This window comes from Archocentrus centrarchus, chromosome 14, assembly GCF_007364275.1.
Source record: "Archocentrus centrarchus isolate MPI-CPG fArcCen1 chromosome 14, fArcCen1, whole genome shotgun sequence".
NCBI lineage: Eukaryota > Metazoa > Chordata > Actinopteri > Cichliformes > Cichlidae > Archocentrus > Archocentrus centrarchus.
Genome location: NC_044359.1, coordinates 25,237,475 through 25,258,036, shown reverse-complemented (window position 1 = coordinate 25,258,036; position 20,562 = coordinate 25,237,475). Strand labels below are relative to the sequence as shown.

Genomic DNA, 20,562 nt, shown 5'->3' with positions numbered 1-20,562 from the left:
GCACATATTATCTGGTTAAGAGCAGTGCACTAAATTGGACGTCAAAGCACATTTTGTATCATGTGAATGCCCTAAACACAAACTGGGTGTAAATCCTTGAAATGCTTGTGGCTGCGGTAATGAAATGTGGAGCACAATGGTAGCAGCAGCTCACAGGGAAGAAGAAAAAAAAAATCAGCTGTGCTCTCTGAATGCAGCAATTTCATCCTGGACGCAGCTTGTAGAAAGCTATTACTGTGCTGTGAATACCTCGCTGAATATTTCAGAGGTTGCTCTCTTTCATACTGCTTTAGTAGCTTTAAAGTATTAAAAAGATTTCCCATGGGTCTCTAGAAGTTAACATTGTGCATTTTCTTGCTCTTTCTTTTTTTTTTTTTTTTAATTGAGATTCAGCAAGTTTTCAAGGTTCTAGGGTTTTACTCTCTTTCTGTGCTCTCTGTCACGGCGGCGTTGCTGCTCTTGTGTTTGTAATTAATGTTATTCTTTCCGTCCTCAGGCAGTGAAGAGCTAAAGAGGATGGCTCACTCTAAAGCTCGAGCCACAGACGGGAAGGTGACCTACCCCCCGGGGGTCAAGGAGATCTCTGACAAAATCTCCAAGGAGGAAATGGTCCGAAGGCTCAAGGTCAGTGTCAGATTGGGGGGAATTGTCCCATCTTCTCTTACTGAGAAACCTGCCACAATGCTGGTGAGATTAAATGGTCATTACTGCTTTAATAGGAATTGTCTTGGAATGATTGTTTTCTCCTAGCTCAACCGCCAACCTCAGGCACTTGCCTTTCCCATTTAAAATATCCCGTCTCTTTTCCAGATGGTTGTCAAGACCTTCATGGACATGGACCAGGACTCTGAGGAAGAGAAGGAGCTGTACCTGAACCTGGCCCTCCACCTGGCCTCAGACTTCTTCCTCAAACATCCAGATAAAGATGTGCGTCTGTTGGTGGCCTGCTGTCTGGCAGACATATTCAGGATTTATGCCCCAGAAGCGCCCTACACTTCCCCAGACAAACTGAAGGTATGGTGATAAATGCTTTCTTTTGTCACTTGAAGCTAAATCCATCAAAATTACATCACGCAGCCCCATCAGAGTTACTGTTTTAATTACATAATGCTGCTTCATCTCCTCTGGAGGATTAATTAATGCTAATTGGACAAATTGATATATTAATTTGCCAAGTGTGCTTGAAATTTGAAAAAAACATTTGGCTGGAGATGCGATGTGGCGCTCAGCTTTGCAGAGCTACCTTTAAGTTTCAGTGTGTGCGTTTTCTATGAAGATCTTTATGGGTGTCCTCTGTTATCAGTTTGAAGATTTTGCTGAAAAATATTGGTTTTCTATTAACCTTCTTGTAATTCCTTGACCATGCCTGAGTTTTGCTAATGACTCCAGCTGCTGACATGAAGGATTCACTGTATGTGTGTTTCTTCTTTTGTCTAGGACATTTTCATGTTCATCACCAGACAGCTCAAAGGCCTCGAGGACACTAAAAGCGCCCAGTTCAACAGATACTTCTACCTGCTGGAGGTGCGTGACTAAGATTTTAAGGCTAAGATGCAGCGCTGGGGTTTGGTCACAATATTTTGAATTTGATCCCAAGTTGTTTGGAATTCCTCTTTGTATTTAACTGAGTTTGACTTTGAGGACTGAACTCTGTTTAAAAGTTTCATTTTAGCTTTTGTGGTGATAAAATAGTGCAAGGAGGATTTTGGGAACATTAACTCAGCAGGCTACAGTTTGAGAATATCTTTCCTTTCCAAGTAGTCACAGTGATGTTTGTTTGAAGACAAAACAAGTTGAGGGGAAGGAAGGTGACTTGTGCTGTCTTGGCTGTTTTATGAGGAACTGCAACAGTGGAGTGTTCACGTTGTTTGTTGTGACATTAAATTCCAAGAGGTGTGCACCTAGTTGGTACAATGGAGTGCTCATACTTCACTGGTAGTTACTTCTTTTTAAGAAGAAGAAGAAAGAAGAAACAGCCTTTATTGTCCCACAGAGGGGACAATAAAGCCTTCTTTGCCGTGTGTGTGTGTGTGTGTGTGTGTGTGTGTGTGTGTGTGTGTGTGTGTGTGTGTGTGTGTGTGTGTGTGTGTGAGATGCTTGCTTAAAAAGTTAGCGTGGACAACCTGCCACATGCAGGACATACACTTGTTTAATTTAATGGTTTATTGGGTGGATCTCGGCAGTGCTCGATGTTTTATCCTTGTGAGTTTTAAATTTTCACAGCATTTGACTTCTTGTCTCTGAATACATTAAGGCCTTGGGCTTGGTGATATGGACAGAAATCTGATCATATATATATATATATATATATATATATATATATTGCAATATATATATATATTGCAATATAAATCAAATTCCTATTTCTGTCAAACTTAAAGGTTCCTTTTTACCCCGAGTAAAGTTAAAGGTAATTTTATTTAAACACTTATTTTCTGTCAGAAGTTGAATCTGATAAATGCACTCTAGAAAATTATACAACTGGAATATATATATAATATTAAACTGGTGTTAATTCTGAGCAGTCAAAAGCTTCAAGTGTTACAGAAGAATACAAACAAAATGGGAATAATTTTGTCAGTTCCAAATAAATAATATTGATATTAATACAAAATTAAATCTCAGTCTACCATTACTTTTGTATATATTCAAACTGAGTTAAGTAAATAGTCAAACCGTTCTCCTTTGTTTCATATATAAATGAAGGAGAACATAAATAAATAAATCAAACATTCACTCAGTTGTGGTCCGCTTATGCTTCAAGGCACCTTTTTGAAAAAGGCACAGGAAGTGCAGTATTGTCTCAGTGAAGTGGACGGTGAGGCTCATACATGGATCAGGCTTAACCGTTTACTTTGAAGGGGCTAATTTCAGCTGCTCTCTTGGCACAAGGGGTCGCCACAGCGGGGAGTTTTACACCGGATGCCCTTCCTGACAGTCCCAAAGGGGATTTGTGCGCTACTGGCATCATCTTTTAGAGTAAAGTAGGCTGCTGATATATGATGATATCACTGTGTCTGTTTTTTGTCGTAAGGCATGGTGTGGGTGAAAGGTCAGTGGTGCACTGTGCAATGATGGCACTGTTTCAGATGGTAAAAATGATTTGTGGTGTTACCTGAATTTGTGTAGACCTGCTTTCGACACAGTTTGCAGTTCATGTCGATCCGATTGTTTGTCAGACTTTAATTAGTCAAATATTTCCACACTGCTGAATTCCTCAGGTCCTTCTTTTCAACAGTGTTCTTGTCTTTTGAGCCGTGGGCTGTGTCCAGTGGGGTGTCTTGTTCGCGAACACGATCACTTGAGTTTTTGTTAACATTTTCTGTTATCCTTTTGCCTTTTCCCACTCATGCTCCTAATGTTGTGGTGTGTATGGCTGCGAATATTAGCATTTCAACCATGCTAATATTCGCTATTCCAACCACATGATCGTCACTGGCCTTTCATGTTGTCTGTCGATTTTATATTGACCATGTCGTGTTTCTATCAAGGAAAAGCTATTTTGCAATAATTATCTTTATCATTTTATCGCCCCGCCCTGCTAAGGCCCCAGTCACAGGCCGAGAGACGGATCAGTAACCACCAGTCTTTTGGTGCTGCTGTGGTGCTGCACTGAAAGTCTCCTTTCAGTTTCTTTGGTTGCTTCACCTTCAACTTTAAAGTTGAGCCTTTTCAAATGCTGAACGCAGCAGTAAGGCATTAATTTTACTTCAGTTGAATGTTCTCTGTTTATGGTTTGTGTTGCACATTTTTGTCTGTGTAGATTCTCAGTTATCCAGGTCATAGTAGTCTCTGGAGCTTGAAAAAGGCGACTGGACTTCTTTTTGTTTCTTGAAGACGTTTCACCTCTCATCCGAAAGGCTTCTTCAGTTCTCAACCAAATGGTGGAGAGACCCAGGTATTTAAACCCCTGTGGGCGTAGTCCCCTGGAGGTGGTTATGACCCTCTATATATACGCCCACAGGGGTTTAAATACCTGGGTCTGTCCACCATTTGGTTGAGAACTGAAGAAGCCTTTCGGATGAGAGGTGAAACGTCTTCAAGAAACAAAAAGAAGTCCAGTCGCCTTTTTCAAGCTCCAGAGACTTGCACATTTTTGGTTTTTACTGCTAATCGGTGGTTAGTTAGTGGCTGTAGACAAGTCCACATCTTCCACACTAACTGTGGGTAACTTTGTCAATCTGTTGGCAGCAAATGCGATTATAAGGAGGTTTTTGGTGCAGCAGGCTTTTTGCAATCAATTTCACTCAGTCACTGCTGGCAACCACTCACCAGTTAGTCAGGGAATACACTTTTCCCTACCAACAAGAGGTTGTCAGAGTGGGTCACTGACCTGTCTCTAGGCCTGTGTGACTGAGGCCTAATGTGTGTTTGCAGTCAAGATCTAGTATTACATAACTAATGTGGAAAAGATTCGAGTGCAAGAAGTGGTAATGACAGTATAACATTAGCTACAGAAACATGCTCTTTAAAACAGGAATCTCCGTCAGACTGCAGCTGACTGAACTGTTTAAATGTTCTGTGCCTTTAGAAAATTATTTGTCTTTAAGCTAAATTATCCTTTAGCATTTTAGGAAGCTCTCTTAAGAATGTTACTCTAATTGTATTTTCTGTTATTATTTTCTTTCCCCTGATTAATTGTCCGTTGTTGTTTTTTTTTTGTTTTTTTTTTCAGTCTTCCTGCTTGTATTGTTCAGTTTGCTTTCAAAGTGTTTTTCATTAAATTATGCGTTTGTGCCAGGAAGCTATTTCCCAATGAAATGAAAAAGACAAACTGCTTATAATTGCAAGTCATTGTCTTTTGGCTGCAACTTAATGATTATTAGGATTGTAATTAAAGCTGCAGTTATAACTGGGGCACTTTGAAGCATTTGTAAGATTGAAGAAATCTTGCCATTTTAATGAGTTTTTAATGATGATTATTGTTTTGTATTCAACATGGCAGCAGTGAAATCCAACTGATTTGCTGTGGGAGTATACAATATGACGTTTTCCTCCCTCAGCATCAGTAATAGCTGGGGCTAGTTGAAGACCTCTCTTCCCCCCAGTTGTTAGCTCTGGAAAAACTATTTCACACTCTTTGTTTTGTTTTCTCCGCTCTCGTGCTATCTCTTTGGTTTCCTCTGTGTGTGTCAGAGCGGAGCACCCAAGTGCCTACACCGTCCAGTATTTATGTTTTATCATTAAACTTGGTCATTGCCCTGAAACACTTTTTTTCTCTTTTCTTATTTTCCCTTATCTGTTGAGACTGAGAATTATATTTTAGTATCTGATTGCAGTCCTCTGAAGCTGCTGCTGCCTGTGTACGGTGTCCCAGCTGAATACCCTCAGGCTTATTTTAAAAACAGTAGTAAACGTTACCTCAGCATGAAATGAAAATAATTTTTTTGTTCAGCGTGTGTGCGCACGTGCGCTACCCTGCACACTAGGCACTTTACTAAAGCAGCCAAACTTGCTGCACTGCTTATTTAAAGAATGCTTTATTCGTTAGTCCTCCGTAAGGTTGTTGGTGTTACCCTGCATATGTTAAACTGCCATTTTGCATTCGGTGTGTTGCATTTAGATGGATTTCGATTAAATGTTGTAAAGTAAGGTGACAGTTTTGAAAAGTGCACAGACTGTAAACAAAGAGTAACTGCAACTGCTTGATTTTATACACCATTTGTGCAAGTTAGGGGTTGTTCTAAGGAGCTCACGTTATTGCAGTGTGATACTGTAACTGGATGCCACTATTGCAAACTTAGGAGTTACAGAATGGGGTAGCTGAGTGCTGAGGCACGTGGTGTGTGTAAACATCACCTGACTCAATCTGCTAATTGCAGAGCTCCAAACCACCTCTGTCACAAAAACTGTGCGCAGGAGCTTCATGGCATCAGTTTCCATTGCTAAGCAGCTCCTGTAGCTGTAATAAGTAGAACTTTTGTCTATGTAGTGTATATTTATGGGTTCATGTTGCATAAATACTCAGGGCTTTCAAATTATGCTGGCGGCAGGCGCATTTTCCGCCTACCCCACCACTCTGCGCCGTCTACTTTTTAATTTTCCTAAAAAAAAATTTTTTGCGCCGTCCGCCGTCTCCATTTCCAGCGCCATGTGGACGCACGTTGCAATATTTACGTTCTTTCATTCTGACCCATTTGATTGGTTCACGACTGCCATGTGACTATTCATATCATCTGCTGCCGTCATGGCTTCGGTCTCGGTCATAAGGTGCCTGCTACTTTGGCATGCCCCCCTTGCTACTCCAAAACAATTTGAAATACTTGTACTGTATGTACTGGCATGTCAGGTTTTGGTACCTGACACGTATACTGGTATATCGGTCTTTTAGTACCCATTCCTACTGCCCACTTAGCACCAAGCTACAGATCAGCCCAGTCACCAAATGGGTGGTGAATATAATGGAGCGTTTAACTGCTAAAGAGCTTCAGGGCTGCGTAGAGACCAAAAACAAAGGTGAAAGGAGAAGGGGCATTCAGCAGATGGACACACACACACTTCACTGAGCTGTTGCTGCTCCATAGAAGCTGGATTTGATTTGATTCATTTATTTATTTTAAATATCCCCATATCAGCTTTGAACACAACGGTACATAAATATTTGAACTACTCAGTACCCATTAAGAAAACATTGCTGTCATGCATTTAAATGTGTGTTGTCACTGACATCTTACCTCTAATCTTTTTCTCCAGAACATAGCATGGGTGAAATCCTACAATATTTGCTTTGAGCTCGAAGACAGCAACGAGATATTCACCCAGCTCTACAGAACTCTCTTTCAGGTCATCAAGTGAGTCCTTTTTTTTTTCAAAACTAACCTCTATGGTTTTCATGGTGTGTTTCATGTGTATGTGGGCCCAGATTTATTTTTTCCTAATTCTCTTTTTTTGGCTTGCTGCAGTCGTTAATGATAGCACTGAGCCGCTGTGACTCAAACACCTGAATCTGTCTTTGCTGCTGCATCATAAAGCTGCACAGCAGCAGTACAGTTGTTTTTCCGTGATAGCCCTCTCCCGCCTTTCTTCTTTTTCTTCTAACCCCCTCCTCTCAATTTCACTGTGCTGAACACAACCTCGAGGGCTAAATTCTGCAGTACAGAATCTGGCTCTTTGCCACTGGAAAGAAAATGTGGTTGTCTGTGTCAAGGTTGTGCCAACACAGTGCTTTTTTACTGCAGAGGACGAATATAACGAACCCCGCTTTCCATTTAAAAGTATTTTTCAGTGATCCAGCAGGTGCAGGTGAGATCAGCCATAGTGTCGATATGTGTGTAAGTGATATTTCCAGGGAGTGCGAGGTAATGAGACTGGCAATGCTTAGTACTGTTAAAGAAGAGTCAATCAGATTTGAATTTAGGTAATAAGCTTTGCTGCCTTGCTGTAATGCAGATCATTATGAGCAGGTTCATCCAGCCTTTGTGTGAGCAGTGCATCTTCAAAGACACATGAAGTGGTTTTTTTTTTGTTTGTTTTTTGTGAGGAATGTTAGTTTTTGAAATGAGTCCCTGCAAGGAAAACCAGTCAGTCATACAAAAATGCCTTCCTTAATCTTTGACCTTTTGTGCACTGTCTCCCTAGCAACGGGCACAACCAGAAAGTGCACATGCACATGGTGGACCTGATGAGCTCCATCATCTGCGAGGGAGACACCGTATCGCAGGAGCTGCTGGACACCGTGCTGGTCAATCTGGTGCCGGCACACAAGGTATGTTCAGATGCGCATCCATTTAACCGCCACAGTGACACACTCATAGTACCACCGTGACAGATGATCCGAGTATAATCTGTAAAGGAGAGCCTTAAAAATGAACTGAAATGCTCAGTATAATTTTCCATACTCTGTAATTCAGTGAGACCCCTGCAGGTGAGAAGAGGTAAAGCAGCTTAAGCACAAGTGCACAAGAATGTGTGGACATCTGCTGCTAAAGTATCCAGATGGCATTCAGACAAGAAATGATAGACTACACCCTCATTTTTCACATCTCTGAACGTTTCTTTGCTTTGTTGTTTTATTCACTAATTATTATTATTTGTTCTTGATGTTGATGTTGTTGTTGTTGTTATCCAGAATTTGAATAAACAAGCATATGACCTGGCCAAAGCTCTGCTGAAGAGGACTGCCCAGGCTATTGAGCCCTACATCACCAATGTAAGATTAAATCATTGACACTCTTATTTATAGTATCATTTTAATCTGTTACTTCATTTGACACAGGACACTTGGTAGAATTAAAACCTGTTAGCAGTTATAACACTTAGAAATGATATTTTCAGGGGTGTAGCCATAGCTGCAAAGTTGGTGTCATGTAGTGTAATATGAAGAACGTGATATTAACGCTGCTTAAAGCACAGCCTGCCATGCTTGAAATGTTTTGGTGCCACAGGAGGCTCATGTCTCAAGCAAATGATGAAACTAAGTGATATGGTTGACATTAAGCTCAACTTTTAAACAGAAAACATTTGATGCATCCAAATCCACATGGGTTACATGTCTTTGGGTAAAACACTGAATCCTACCACCTCCAAAAGCTGTTCTGTGATGGATCTCAGACAGTGAAGATGATTTTTGGTCTTGCACTTAGATCCTGTCTCCAGACCTTTAATGTAGTCCGAGTTTGAGTTGTGCAGCCATGCAGGACTTTTCTCAGTAATCTTTATTTTTTTCTGCTTCGTTGTCTTCCTCAGTTTTTCAACCAGGTGCTGATGCTGGGAAAGACCTCAGTCAGCGATCTGTCTGAGCACGTTTTTGACCTCATCCTGGAGCTTTACAACATAGACAGCCACCTGCTGCTATCAGTGCTGCCGCAGCTGGAGTTCAAGCTCAAGGTATAGGGGAAGAACAGCGATTTTTCTTTTCCCAATGTTGGTGCTTTGTTTTTGTTTTGTTTTTTCTTACAATATTATTATGATATTTACCAGAATTAAATCTTTTTCCAGCAGTTTCAGCTGTGGATGAAGCAGCAATGCTTCAGTTAGTATTGATGTTTTGAATTCAGTCAAACTGCAGAAACCTTCATTTCCTGACCCATTACACACAGAAGTGCACATTTTTACTTTCTCTGCAGGTTTGTTGATTCATATTAGAAAGATAAAGCAGTCAGCCAGTCAGCATAATGTTGCCTCTGCAGTGTCTCATAAAGGCATCCTGCTGATGGATAACGCTCATTAACTGTTCACAGGGAGTGAGGATCACTGCTGTCTCCTCAAAATAATAGCTCTGATAAAATCTCTCTGCCTTAAACTAGATGCTCTCTCTCTCTCTCTCTCTCTCTCTCTCTCTCTCTCTCTCTCTCTCTCTCTCTCTCTCTCTCTCTCTCTCTCTCTCTCTCTCTCTCTCTCTCTCTCTCTCCCCCTCCCTCCCTCCCTCCCTCCCTCCATGTCTTTCTGATGCTCGCTTATCCTTTCCTGCTCTCTCACTCTGCCTCTTTTCATCTTTTATCTCTCATGTTTTCTTTCCCTGTTGTGCTTTTTCCTCTTCTTTCATCCTCACTTCTTCCCTCATCCTTTCTCGTCTTCCTTTGTCTTGCTGCTGATTCAAAAACAAGATTGATACCAAAGAAAGTACCAGCATTGTCTGTTATGAAAATGGTAATGTTTCCTGTGTAGTTAATGTAAATGACTTGGCACCTCGTTCCAATCGACGCAGCCAATTTCGGTGCATCATTTCTCCCTCCGTCTCTTTCTCTTTCCCCTCTCGTCTCTGCAGAGTAATGATAATGATGAGAGGCTGCAGGTGGTGAAGCTGCTGGCTAAGATGTTTGGAGCCAAGGACTCTGAGTTGGCTGCGCAGAACAAACCACTCTGGCAGTGTTACCTGGGCAGGTGGGATTCAACGTTGTGGCTTTGACATTAATAGAAAAATGTTAAAACCTCTCTATAACCCCACTGGATCATTTTAATTGATAACTTATCCCACTGGATGGAGAAGAAGAAAAAAATCTTTTTTTTTCAGTTTGCGTGTATTATCTATTGTTGGTTGACTCTGGGATTAATACAGTAATTTTTGTGGCTATGCAGGGTTCCTCCCTTTCTGACCATTACTACATAAATTCCACACAAATCCTGTGTGATAAAACAGTGACCTGTGGTCCATAGGCTGCAGAGACGATCAAAACAATGAAACTGACAGATGGAGAATCAGGTGTGAGAAGGAAATGTCCATAAAATAGATGTTTTTAAATAAATGAGAAAAATAGATCTGCACTCATTCACTCCTATTAGTCAGCATTATACGTGTGTTATGGGGTTACACTGAACAGCTGTACAACTGTGTTTAAAAATCAAGTTTCGCAGAGAACAAAGGCAAGTGTGAGAGTTCTCCCTGTTAACTAAAATACTGATCATTTTCTCACCTTTTTAACAACTGTTGTAGTGCACAGATTATAGGTGAACTGTGTTTGAGTTCCATAATGTGGCCGTGACCATTAAGCTGTGGAAATGTGGGCAACCCGGCCCTTTATAGGCTCATTAATTATATTGTGTGTGTGTGTGTATGAAATCTCAGGTACTGGGAGGGCAGGATATGGAATAGCGCTGGGGCTGAAACGTGGAGCTCGACACTGAGCGTGTCACACAGCAGAAGCGTGAATGTTGGCAGCCTAATATACTTCTGTTCTAACCTTTGGGAGAGTCTGGTAAAGCCTGGGTATAGTCAGTTAAACAGATTAGAGTCTGGGCTGGAACTTGTATCTCATTAGTTTTACAGTGTTTGGCCCCCGTTATCTGGCACCTGTTTAAAATGTAGCCTCTGTGATTACGTTTATGTACTGCTTGTTCAGCACTTGTTTGATCTCTAACACAATCAGAAAGTGTTTGCTGTTTTTATTCTCAGCCCTTTGGCGACGCTTAAAACAGCTTCATGAAGTATAAGGAGTTGTGAGAGCTCGGTGATTCTTCCTGCACTATGATCTTTTGTGTAGCTGTGTGTGCGTGAACCACAGTTTAGAGTGGCCGACATTAACATCAGTTTCTTTCACTGAAAAAGGTTTAATGACATCCACGTGCCTATCAGACTGGAGTGTGTCAAGTTCGCCAGTCACTGTCTGATGAACCACCCAGACCTGGCCAAAGACCTCACAGGTAAAACGCATCAGCTTCTTGTGAGATACGCTGCCATGTTTTTCATGCACTGAGAAATGCATCTGGATGGAAGCGGCTGCCTGGTACTTGGTGTTAGAGGTAGCCAGTCCTCTCGCATCCCACTCATTTGTTCCTGTTTTCTTTCCCAGAATACTTGAGGGTCAGATCACATGACCCAGAGGAGGCCATTCGCCATGATGTCATTGTCTCTATAGTAACAGCTGCCAAGAAAGACTTGTCTCTAGTCAACGATGCACTGCTCAATTATGTAAAGGAGAGGACTTTGGACAAGAGAGTAAGTCATACTTTAAATCCCAGTCAACATTAATAAATACAACAATAATAATCTCATCAGATGTAGTTACGCTGGTTGTTTTGTTTGTTTATTTTTTGAGCTGTTTCTCAATCACTTGTTCCAGAGTACTGATCCAATTTTTGATGAGTTACACTTTGTTACATTTGTTTATCCCTGTAATTGTTGGTACATGTTTGACTTAAAGGGCAGTAAACATCACATCAGTGCGTTTTTAGCTCGGCTGTTTCGAAGAAAGTCGAGCGACCTTGACCTGAAGTTAAAGGTCAGAGGTCAAGTTTTCTGGAAATCTTGTGAATGCGATAACTCCAGAACAGTGTGACCTAGGATGTTCAAATTCACATCATAGATGCATCAAACTTCACACACTTGTTCTCTCCCCCGCCCCCTTTCCCCCTGTTACAAATCCAAAACAGTCGAGCGTTGGCACCCCTTCAGCAGTGCTCTTGTTCATATGAGGAATCAAGTAATGTTTATTTGGGAATGAGTCATTCACTTAAGGGCCAAAATCAAGTCAACAATTCGATGTGATGCCTCCATACCAGTGATGTTTGCTGAGGGAGTGCTAGTCTCTTTTGTCTGCGTGGCTTTTGATTCTAAACTCACATCTGGCTCTAATTAACTGTGTATTTTGGAAAGGTGGCTGTTTGATCATTAAAAGAAAGAAAAACAAATGGCAACATGTTTGATTAGCAGTAGCTTCGCTTTTGTGTCTTGTCACTGTTCATGTAGTTTATATAAAGCAGCTTTTGTTGTTTGATGATAGGCCTGCAGCCGCTGTACCTTCCCATTTGCAGTCTTAAGTTTCTACCTAGTTATCAGAATTGAAATGTTTTCTTTTTATTTGCCGTCAGTGGCGTGTGCGCAAAGAGGCTATGATGGGCCTTGCATCGATCTACAGGAAGTACTCGCTGCAGGGAGAAGGAGGGAGGGAGGCCTCGAAACAGATTTCCTGGATCAAAGACAAACTGCTGCACATCTACTACCAGAACAGCATCGATGACAGGTTCGCGTGCATGTTTTTCTGTGGGCTACATTAAATTTGTGGCAAGCTCAAAAGATGTTCATTTAATACCTGTGAGTTAAGACGTTTTTTTTTTGTTTGTTTTTAAACTATTTTCCTTTGAAAGATGCTGATTAAATTCTGAAAAAGGAAAAAAAAAATTGCTGTGTAGTTGCCCAGTCACCGCTTTTGTGTGATTGTCGAGGGGTAAAAAAAAAAGCTGATGCTGGTGGATATCAGCGTCTTAATTTGCTGTGATGAATCATTCCTGTTCTGTGGGTAACTAACTGAATGTAGAAAATGGGCTCTAATAAGGTTGTTCCCAGCAGAATTCGGCAGTGTGCCAAACACCTGCCACCTTTCTGAGACACCAGCAGTCAAATCAGCTTTTTGAATCCACCTTTCTGTAGACTGCATTTCCAACCAGTTTGATAGGAGAATGTATTTGAAGAAGAGAGACCACTTCACAATGTAAAGCAGTCACAAATACTTTTGTAAGCGAGTTGTGCGTGGGACTCATTTTTTTTTTGTTATTCTTCGAGCAGCATGGCTTACGTCACTTTGAACTCGAAAAATATGGTGTGTTATTGTTTCTCCATTTTTCCAGCTACACTCACTCAACGTGGACAGTATCATTCTGCAGAATGTCACTAGCTAAAGTAGAAGTAGACTGGCTATGATGAGAGAGGTTTTTAAAGCCAAAAGGGAAGAACAAAAATCTGTGGCTTTAGTTGTCCTCTTTTGCAGTGGAGCTGCTCAGCTGCTAACAGGAAACGTTTGTAAGGTTGCAGTCAGTGTTGTAGTATGAAAGTCAGGTAACTTGTTCAGCAATTTTTCCCCTGAAAAAAACTTTTGTTGTAATGGGTGTTGACATTTAAGTTTATGTTTGAACTGGTGAATATACATAACAGTCTTTTTAATTAGACAGAGGTGTGTGAAGGTGGTGCAGGACATGTATGAGGACGGCGAGATAGTGGTGAAGTGTGCGGTAGGAGTGACAGATGGATTTAAGGTGGGGATGGGATTACATCAGGGATTGGCTCTGAGCCCCCTCTTGTTAGCAGAGCTGATACAGGCTAGTTTTAAGATAGCGTTTCAAAGAAGATTGCAGTTTGAGTCTAAGCTCTGACGGTCGGCCCTGAGAGTTGAGGTGCGCTCAGGAACAGCTGGCAGGTTTTTGTTGAGGATCTTGGTTATGCACAGGCCAGTGGGGTAACGTTAAAGAAGTAATGAATTAATGTCTAAAGTAAACTCACAGCAGCCAGTATTTATTCCTATATTAGATCAGTAGCTAGTTTAGGTTTTAGTTAAAGGTTTAGCTCCTGCTTTTTATACCAGCTTGGATCTTATGGTTAATGACTTTCAGAACACTTTAACTCAGAAACAAACAACAAAAGTTGGGCCTGTTTGTTTTTCCCCCCCTTAAAATCTGACATCTTTGTACAGGTTGCTGGTGGAGCGGGTTTTTGCCCAGTACATGGTTCCTCACAACCTGGAAACCACAGAAAGAATGAAGTGTCTGTACTACCTGTATGCCACCCTGGACACAAATGCTGTTAAGTAAGTCTGTTTCAAATTGTTATGCAACAACATGTTTATTAAAGGATCGAGGATTATATTATTTGAGTGTATTTTTATCACCATTCCCTCGCTTCCTTCACTCACAGAGCTCTGAATGAGATGTGGAAGTGCCAGAATCTGTTGAGACATAATGTCAAAGACCTGCTGGACCTGATCAAAAAACCCAAGGTGAATAACACACAGCACAAAACTGTCAAGATGGGTACACAGATAACTGCAGCCGTGTTTCTAAAAGATGTTTTTTTTATTTTATTTGCAGTCTGAAGCATCCAACAAGGCTGTTTTTGCCAAAGTCATGGTGATCACAAGTAAGGATCTCTCTGAAATGAATTCAGAACATCTTTTCAAACAGGAAAAATGAACAAAACAGATCGCAGGGTGACCTTATCACCCTTATTTCACATCGATTTCACTGTGACATGCTGAAATGTCTGTGTGAACAGGGAACCTGCCAGACCCTGGCAAGGCTCAGGACTTTGTGAAGAAGCTGGCTCAGGTCCTCGATGACGACGAGCGAATCAGAGATCAGCTGGAAACCTTGGTCAGCCCCTCGTGCTCTTGCAAGCAAGCTGAAGTCTGCGTGGTGAGTGTCGACATTCTTAGAGATAACAGTGCGGTTTCCTTTGACCAAAATGTTTTCATCCCTCCACCAGCTTTGTTTTATTTGACTCGATTCCGTCGTAGTTGGTGTAATTTAAAACTATTTATTTGTCCATAAAATTGACATCTTCCAATATTGGAAAGAAAACAGTGGAGGTCTGTTTTCATTTGTAACAATAAACATTATGTCAGTATTTGGGGTAGAAAGGAGCTTTTTTCTTTTTTTTTGAGTAATCATTTTAAATGAACAGCTGCAGGACTTTAGTACATTTAAGAGGTGGTTGTAAAATTGGTAGTTTTAGTCTTCATGAACCAGTTTGGATTCACGACAGTTGTGTGACCTGTCGTTGTCACTATGGGGAAATGTATTGAAACAAAATTCATCCCCACCCCCGCTCTGTTATAAGGAGGATTTTATTAGGACTGCCTGCCATAAGTCTTGTCTCTCTGTCTGATGCCTGGGTGCTGCTGATAGTTACTCTGTCACTCACTGAACAGAGTAGACAGATTGAGAGGTGTGCCTGTAGCAAGAGACCTTCGCTCTTACAAATGTACCCTCGGTACTATACATACAGTACTATGCAAGGCTTGGACCTCATTTCTTTATATTTTACTATCAAGGAGCCAGATTTTCTGAAGGTCTTTCAAAGTTTTTCTTTGGACTTTGGCTGCATTTTCACTCGTTTTCAGTTCAGTCCTTTAACCTGACCATTTTCAGAGGAGTGTTTGTTTTTGTTTAAGCCACTTAGCGCTGGCCTATGAATCATTCAAGCATAAAAAAGGCACCTAAGTCAAAGGATTCACTACACATAACAGACAGCTTAGCAAAGAACCAATCTTAACTTTAGACACTTTGTTATTAGCAGCCTGTCACAAACCACAGAATTTGTTTCGGTTTCTTTAGTTAAATCTCTGAACACTGGCAATGATAACTCAGTTTGACAGGAACAAAAGAGAATTTTTGCACCAAAAGAGCTGCTGGTCAAAAACTTTGCATATCTTGGCAAGCTGTGTAGTGTGTCCATAAAAAATTTGAGGAAACTGGACAAGTGGAGGAAAAAAGAAGAATTGGCAGGCAAACTACAGCAAGTGAACAGAATCTGAAAGTCATGTCTTTAAGAAACGGGGGGGGAAAAAATCCAGCAAATTCCTGATCTAAGACCTGAGAGATGCATCTGGCCCTTCAGTTGAACCATCTGCTGTTCACTGAAGCCTCATCAGAAATGGTCTCAGTGGAAGGGTGGCTGTCAAGAAGCCGTTCTTAAGGAAGGGAAACAGGGAGAAAAGGCTGAGTTATGCTAAATTACATAAGAACTGGACTGAAAATCAGTGGCAACAGGTCTGATGGAGTGATGAATCCAAATTTGAAATTTTTGGTTCACATTGTGAGTGTTTACGCTGGAGGTCAACAGTGAGTGTCTACAGCCATCTGTAAAACACAGTGGAGGCTCTGTTATGGTTTGGGGTTGCATTTCAGCCAATGGTGTTGAGATCTTGTCAAAATTAATAAACACACAAAAGTATCATCAACATTATCGAAGCAGAGTGGGATCATCTTGAGAGAGAACAAACCAAAATGCGCCAGCATCCAAAGAAGAGCTTTGAATGTCCTTCAGGAAGCTTGGAGACTATTCTTGAAGACTTCTTACAGAAATGACAAGAGAGCTGCCTCAGAGTTCAGGCTGTGTTGAAGAATAAAGGTGTTCACACCAAATACTGACTTTCAGCCACCTTAGAATTGTACAAACTCAGATTTTGTCTTATGTACTGTTTTTCCATGTATGTTTGGGCATAAATTGCTCTGCCTATTTCCCATTTCCCAAGGAAAATGTAAAGAAATGAGAAGTGGCACCAGACTTTTGCACAGTAGAAAGCTGTTTTGGGGGGGGGTGTTGCTTAATCCTGCAGCAAATTTGCTAAGTTGACAACAATTAAGTGAACTAAATAATGATGATTACTGCTGTGCATAAATGAGATGTCGCGCTTTCAAGCTGCAATGTTTGTATTTCCACATGTCAAAAAAATGAGAAAACTGCATTCGAGCTGTGAAGAATCACTTTAAATGGCTTTGGTTTGGCAATATTAAAAAGGCCCAGAGAATATAGTGTATATAGTGTTTCGGTGTGTGTGTGTGTGTGTGTGTGTATTGATATTGATATATATTTTATGTATATAGTGTTTTCTATTTTATTTCATTTGATTTATTCATCCTTTCATTCTTCTCTGTACTGAGCTGCTGTAACACGCAAATTTCCCTGTTGTGGGATCATTAAAGTTTTATCTTATCTCATTATAGTCTCGTGTGTTTTAGACAGAAATGTGTCTGCATTACTTCTTAAGTTTTTTATTTTTTGTTTGTTTGTTTGTCATCCTTTCAGCGAGACATCACTAAAAAACTTGGAAGCCCCAAACAGCCCAGCAATCCATTCCTGGAAATGGTGAAGTTCCTGTTGGAGAGGATTGCTCCTGTACACATCGACACAGAGTCCATCAGGTGCTGTGTGTTAGGATTCAAACTTGAGGCCATCCAATAAATAAAATGAATGCAAATAGCAGTCATATCTGATTCCATTATGCAGAAATTTACACAGTTTTTGTCTCCCTTTTAATCTCCACCATCATCTATCAGTGCTCTGATAAAACAGGTAAACAAATCTATAGATGGAACAGCTGATGATGAGGAGGAGGGTGTTCCTACTGAAGAAGCCATCAGAGCAGGGCTGGAACTGCTAAAGGTAAAGATTAGTAATAAACACAAACGTCTGTTATGTTATCTGCAAACTGAGATGATGAATACTCCGCTGTAAGCCGCTTCATTATCTTGTGTGGGCGCGCCATTTAACATAAATAGAATACCTGCAGGAATAAATCTAAATTGCAGGCTCTGCACTCAGTCAGTCCCTTCTGCTTCTGTCGTGTCAATTGCTACCTGCAAGTCTAGTAATCAGTGAGATAAATAAATAAATAAATTGGTGTTGCTGTTGTTGTTGTTGGGTGAAATTGAATGACAAGACAAAAAGAACCACTCACTGATGATGATGTCTCTCCTGCAGTTATGCTTTAGATGTGGGGCTGGCAGCAGTAGCCTTTATAGTGACACAAACACAATAAATTATTAATGATGAGTAAAAGACTTCCCACTTCTTTCCACTTCTACAAGTTTGCTTAAAATATCACTAATGCCTTTTTTTTTTTTCTTTTTTCTAATGACAGTTTTAGATGGAAAGGCGTTGATTGTACTCCATGCAGCTATTTGACCCATCTCTCATCACTCACAGGTGCTGTCATTCACACATCCAGTGTCATTCCACTCTGCGGAGACATTTGAGTCTCTGCTGGGCTGTCTGAAAATGGATGATGAGAAGGTGGCAGAGGCGGCACTGCAGATCTTCAAGAACACAGGAAGCAAGATGGAGGAGAGTTTTCCTCACATCAAATCGTGAGTGTCAGAAACCAGATGATGCTTTCACTGACTTGTTGTAGCTGCCTTGTGACTGTGTAATTTGCAGTAACACTGGAATTCAGTGATACATTATTTATACACTTACTAAAAATGCACTGCTTTCTGCATGAGTTACAGCAACTTTCTGCTGTATTTTATTTTTTAATGGCGTTCTCCCCATCTGCTCCCCCAAGTGTTTTACTACCGGTACTACAGGCCAAAGCCAAGAGAGGCCCTCCCCGCCAGGCTAAATATGCCATCCACTGCATCAACGCCATGTTCAGCAACAGAGACACACACTTTGCCCAAATCTTTGAGGTCAGTCAGCCAATCACTTTGGTACACATGAATTAAAAACCCCTTGTGAATAAATCCCTGAATCACTTAAATGAGACTTACTAACTTTTTTCTAATCTTTTTTTTATTATCTCTATTTTCTGTTATATATACTGTTACATTGGTGGATGCTCACACTGTGTAATGACACCTGTGAGGCAGAAGCTCAGGCTTCACGCTGCTTTAAATAGTAGGTGTCAGTTTTTCCTAGTCCTCCACCCACTTGCTGTTTAAACCTTTTGTTTGCGAGGGGCAGCCAATCAGAAGCAATTTGATAGAATGAAGGGGAAGCGTCCTTCTTTTATCAAATTGTAAATAAAACAAACTGACGTGAACTCAGTATTCAGTTTACATAAATTAAACCCTGAGAATGAAACATGAAACTCTGACGGGTCTTCGTTCTCATATAGTCCTAAAACAGTAATGCTGAACGTTCGTTCCGATGTTTGGCTTTGGATAAAACCGTCAGTGACATGTTGTGTGTTCCTTCAGCCTCTGCACAAAAGTCTGGACACTGGTAACCTGGAGCAGCTCATCACTCCACTGACCACCCTGGGTCATCTGGCCCAGTTGGCCCCAGAACAGTTTGCTGCACCTCTCAAATCTCTAGTCGCCAACTTCATTGTGAAGGATCTGCTCATGAACGACAGGGTACACGCACACCATATGCATACACATCCACACTTCTTGTTATTCAGAAAATGTTGAGTGTTTAGGTCCTCAGATCATCTTCTAGAGTATATAGAAAATGAGGGCTTAAGTCTTTCCTTTTATATGAAGTATTCTAATTGTTTGTGTTGTTTGTAGATCCCAGGCAAGAAAACAACCAAACTTTGGGTTCCTGATGATGAAGTGTCCCCAGAGACTATGGCCAAGGTCAGCAGTGAACTCCAAAAGCTCCGTCTACCTGCTGTGTTTTATCTTTTTATTTCATCTGAAGATCACTTTGAGACAGAATTCTTCTTCTTGCATTTATTTTTTAATATAGTACCTCCTGGGATGTACCAAATTTTTGACCCTGCAGTCTTTCATCTTCCTTCATTCAGATCCAAGGCATCAAGTTGATGGTGAGGTGGTTGTTAGGAGTGAAGAACAACCAGAGCAAATCGGGCAACTCCACCCTGAGGATGCTGACTGCTATCTTACACAGCGATGGAGACTTAACAGAACAGGGCAAGATGGGGTAAACAGAAAAATAAATAAATAAACTGTGTGTGTGTGTGTGTGTGTGTCAGCTCCTTGAGCAGCTCAAAGAAAGCTTTGTCTTCAGATTATGATAATGTAATTTTCAGTGACGCGCTCACTTTTTATGGGTATTCCGGACCTTTGGGGGCTTTGATTGTAAGGACATTTGTAGATAAATAAAGAAATCTGTTCCCGCTTGTCTCTCTCCAGCAAACCGGACATGTCGAGGCTGCGGCTGGCGGCAGCGTGCGCCCTGCTGAAGCTGGCGCAGGAGCCTTGCTATCACGAAATCATCACGTTGGAGCAATATCAGCTGTGCGCTCTCGTCATTAACGTAAGAACTGCCATGTTTCCTCACCTCTATGCAAAGCTCATTCTCATTTTTGGGCTCTGCGTTTTCAGTTTTATTTTTGGATTTTTGTCATTTTCTCTCCAGCACATCTTTATTCCACCTCTGCAGTGCCCTCTGCTTTTCTTCTCTATACTTCTATCCTGTTTCATCCTCCTCCTCATCACATTTCCTGTTCTCCGTGTCTTCTTCTTTGCTGTCTAGGATGAGTGCTACCAGGTGCGACAGTGTTTTTCCCAGAAGCTTCACCGGGGCCTGTGCCGTCTCCGTCTACCGCTGGAATACATGGCAGTGTTCGCTTTGTGTGCCAAGGATCCTGTTAAGGAGAGGAGGGCTCACGCTCGCCAGTGTCTGGTGAAAAATGTCAACATACGCCGAGAGTACCTCAAACAGCACGCTGCCCTCAGCGGTAAAGAAACAAAACAAAATCTGGCCATTTTAGATGGCGTCCGACGAAGGTATTATTGGTGTTATAATCCCTTGTGTGTACCCACAGACAAGCTGTTCTCTCTGCTGCCGGAGTATGTGGTGCCCTACACCATCCACCTTCTGGCACACGACCCAGACTATGTCAAAGTACAAGATATCGAGCAGCTAAAGGAAATTAAAGAGTAAGTGGTGTACTGTAAAGCCGTTGCCACAGAAGAATGAAAAATGAGATGGAAAAATCGTTT

General features: G+C 41.2%; 1 protein-coding gene across 1 annotated transcript in view; it reads left to right on the top strand.

Annotated features, from left to right (window-relative positions):
• The window catches only part of pds5b (PDS5 cohesin associated factor B), a 37,476-nt gene that overhangs the window by 10,467 nt on the left and 6,447 nt on the right, over positions 1-20,562 (top strand). Inside the window, exons 2-26 of the mRNA XM_030745830.1 lie at positions 497-624; positions 811-1,014; positions 1,438-1,524; positions 6,694-6,791; positions 7,579-7,705; positions 8,069-8,149; positions 8,686-8,826; positions 9,707-9,822; positions 10,985-11,079; positions 11,229-11,374; positions 12,247-12,398; positions 13,842-13,955; positions 14,063-14,144; positions 14,236-14,284; positions 14,420-14,559; positions 16,955-17,070; positions 17,206-17,311; positions 17,855-18,015; positions 18,213-18,336; positions 18,847-19,005; positions 19,162-19,230; positions 19,401-19,537; positions 19,750-19,873; positions 20,093-20,297; positions 20,385-20,499. Of these exons, the coding sequence (XP_030601690.1) occupies positions 517-624; positions 811-1,014; positions 1,438-1,524; positions 6,694-6,791; positions 7,579-7,705; positions 8,069-8,149; positions 8,686-8,826; positions 9,707-9,822; positions 10,985-11,079; positions 11,229-11,374; positions 12,247-12,398; positions 13,842-13,955; positions 14,063-14,144; positions 14,236-14,284; positions 14,420-14,559; positions 16,955-17,070; positions 17,206-17,311; positions 17,855-18,015; positions 18,213-18,336; positions 18,847-19,005; positions 19,162-19,230; positions 19,401-19,537; positions 19,750-19,873; positions 20,093-20,297; positions 20,385-20,499 (3,056 nt within the window). The 5' untranslated portion in view covers positions 497-516. The remainder of the gene's footprint in view (positions 1-496; positions 625-810; positions 1,015-1,437; positions 1,525-6,693; positions 6,792-7,578; positions 7,706-8,068; positions 8,150-8,685; positions 8,827-9,706; positions 9,823-10,984; positions 11,080-11,228; positions 11,375-12,246; positions 12,399-13,841; positions 13,956-14,062; positions 14,145-14,235; positions 14,285-14,419; positions 14,560-16,954; positions 17,071-17,205; positions 17,312-17,854; positions 18,016-18,212; positions 18,337-18,846; positions 19,006-19,161; positions 19,231-19,400; positions 19,538-19,749; positions 19,874-20,092; positions 20,298-20,384; positions 20,500-20,562) is intronic.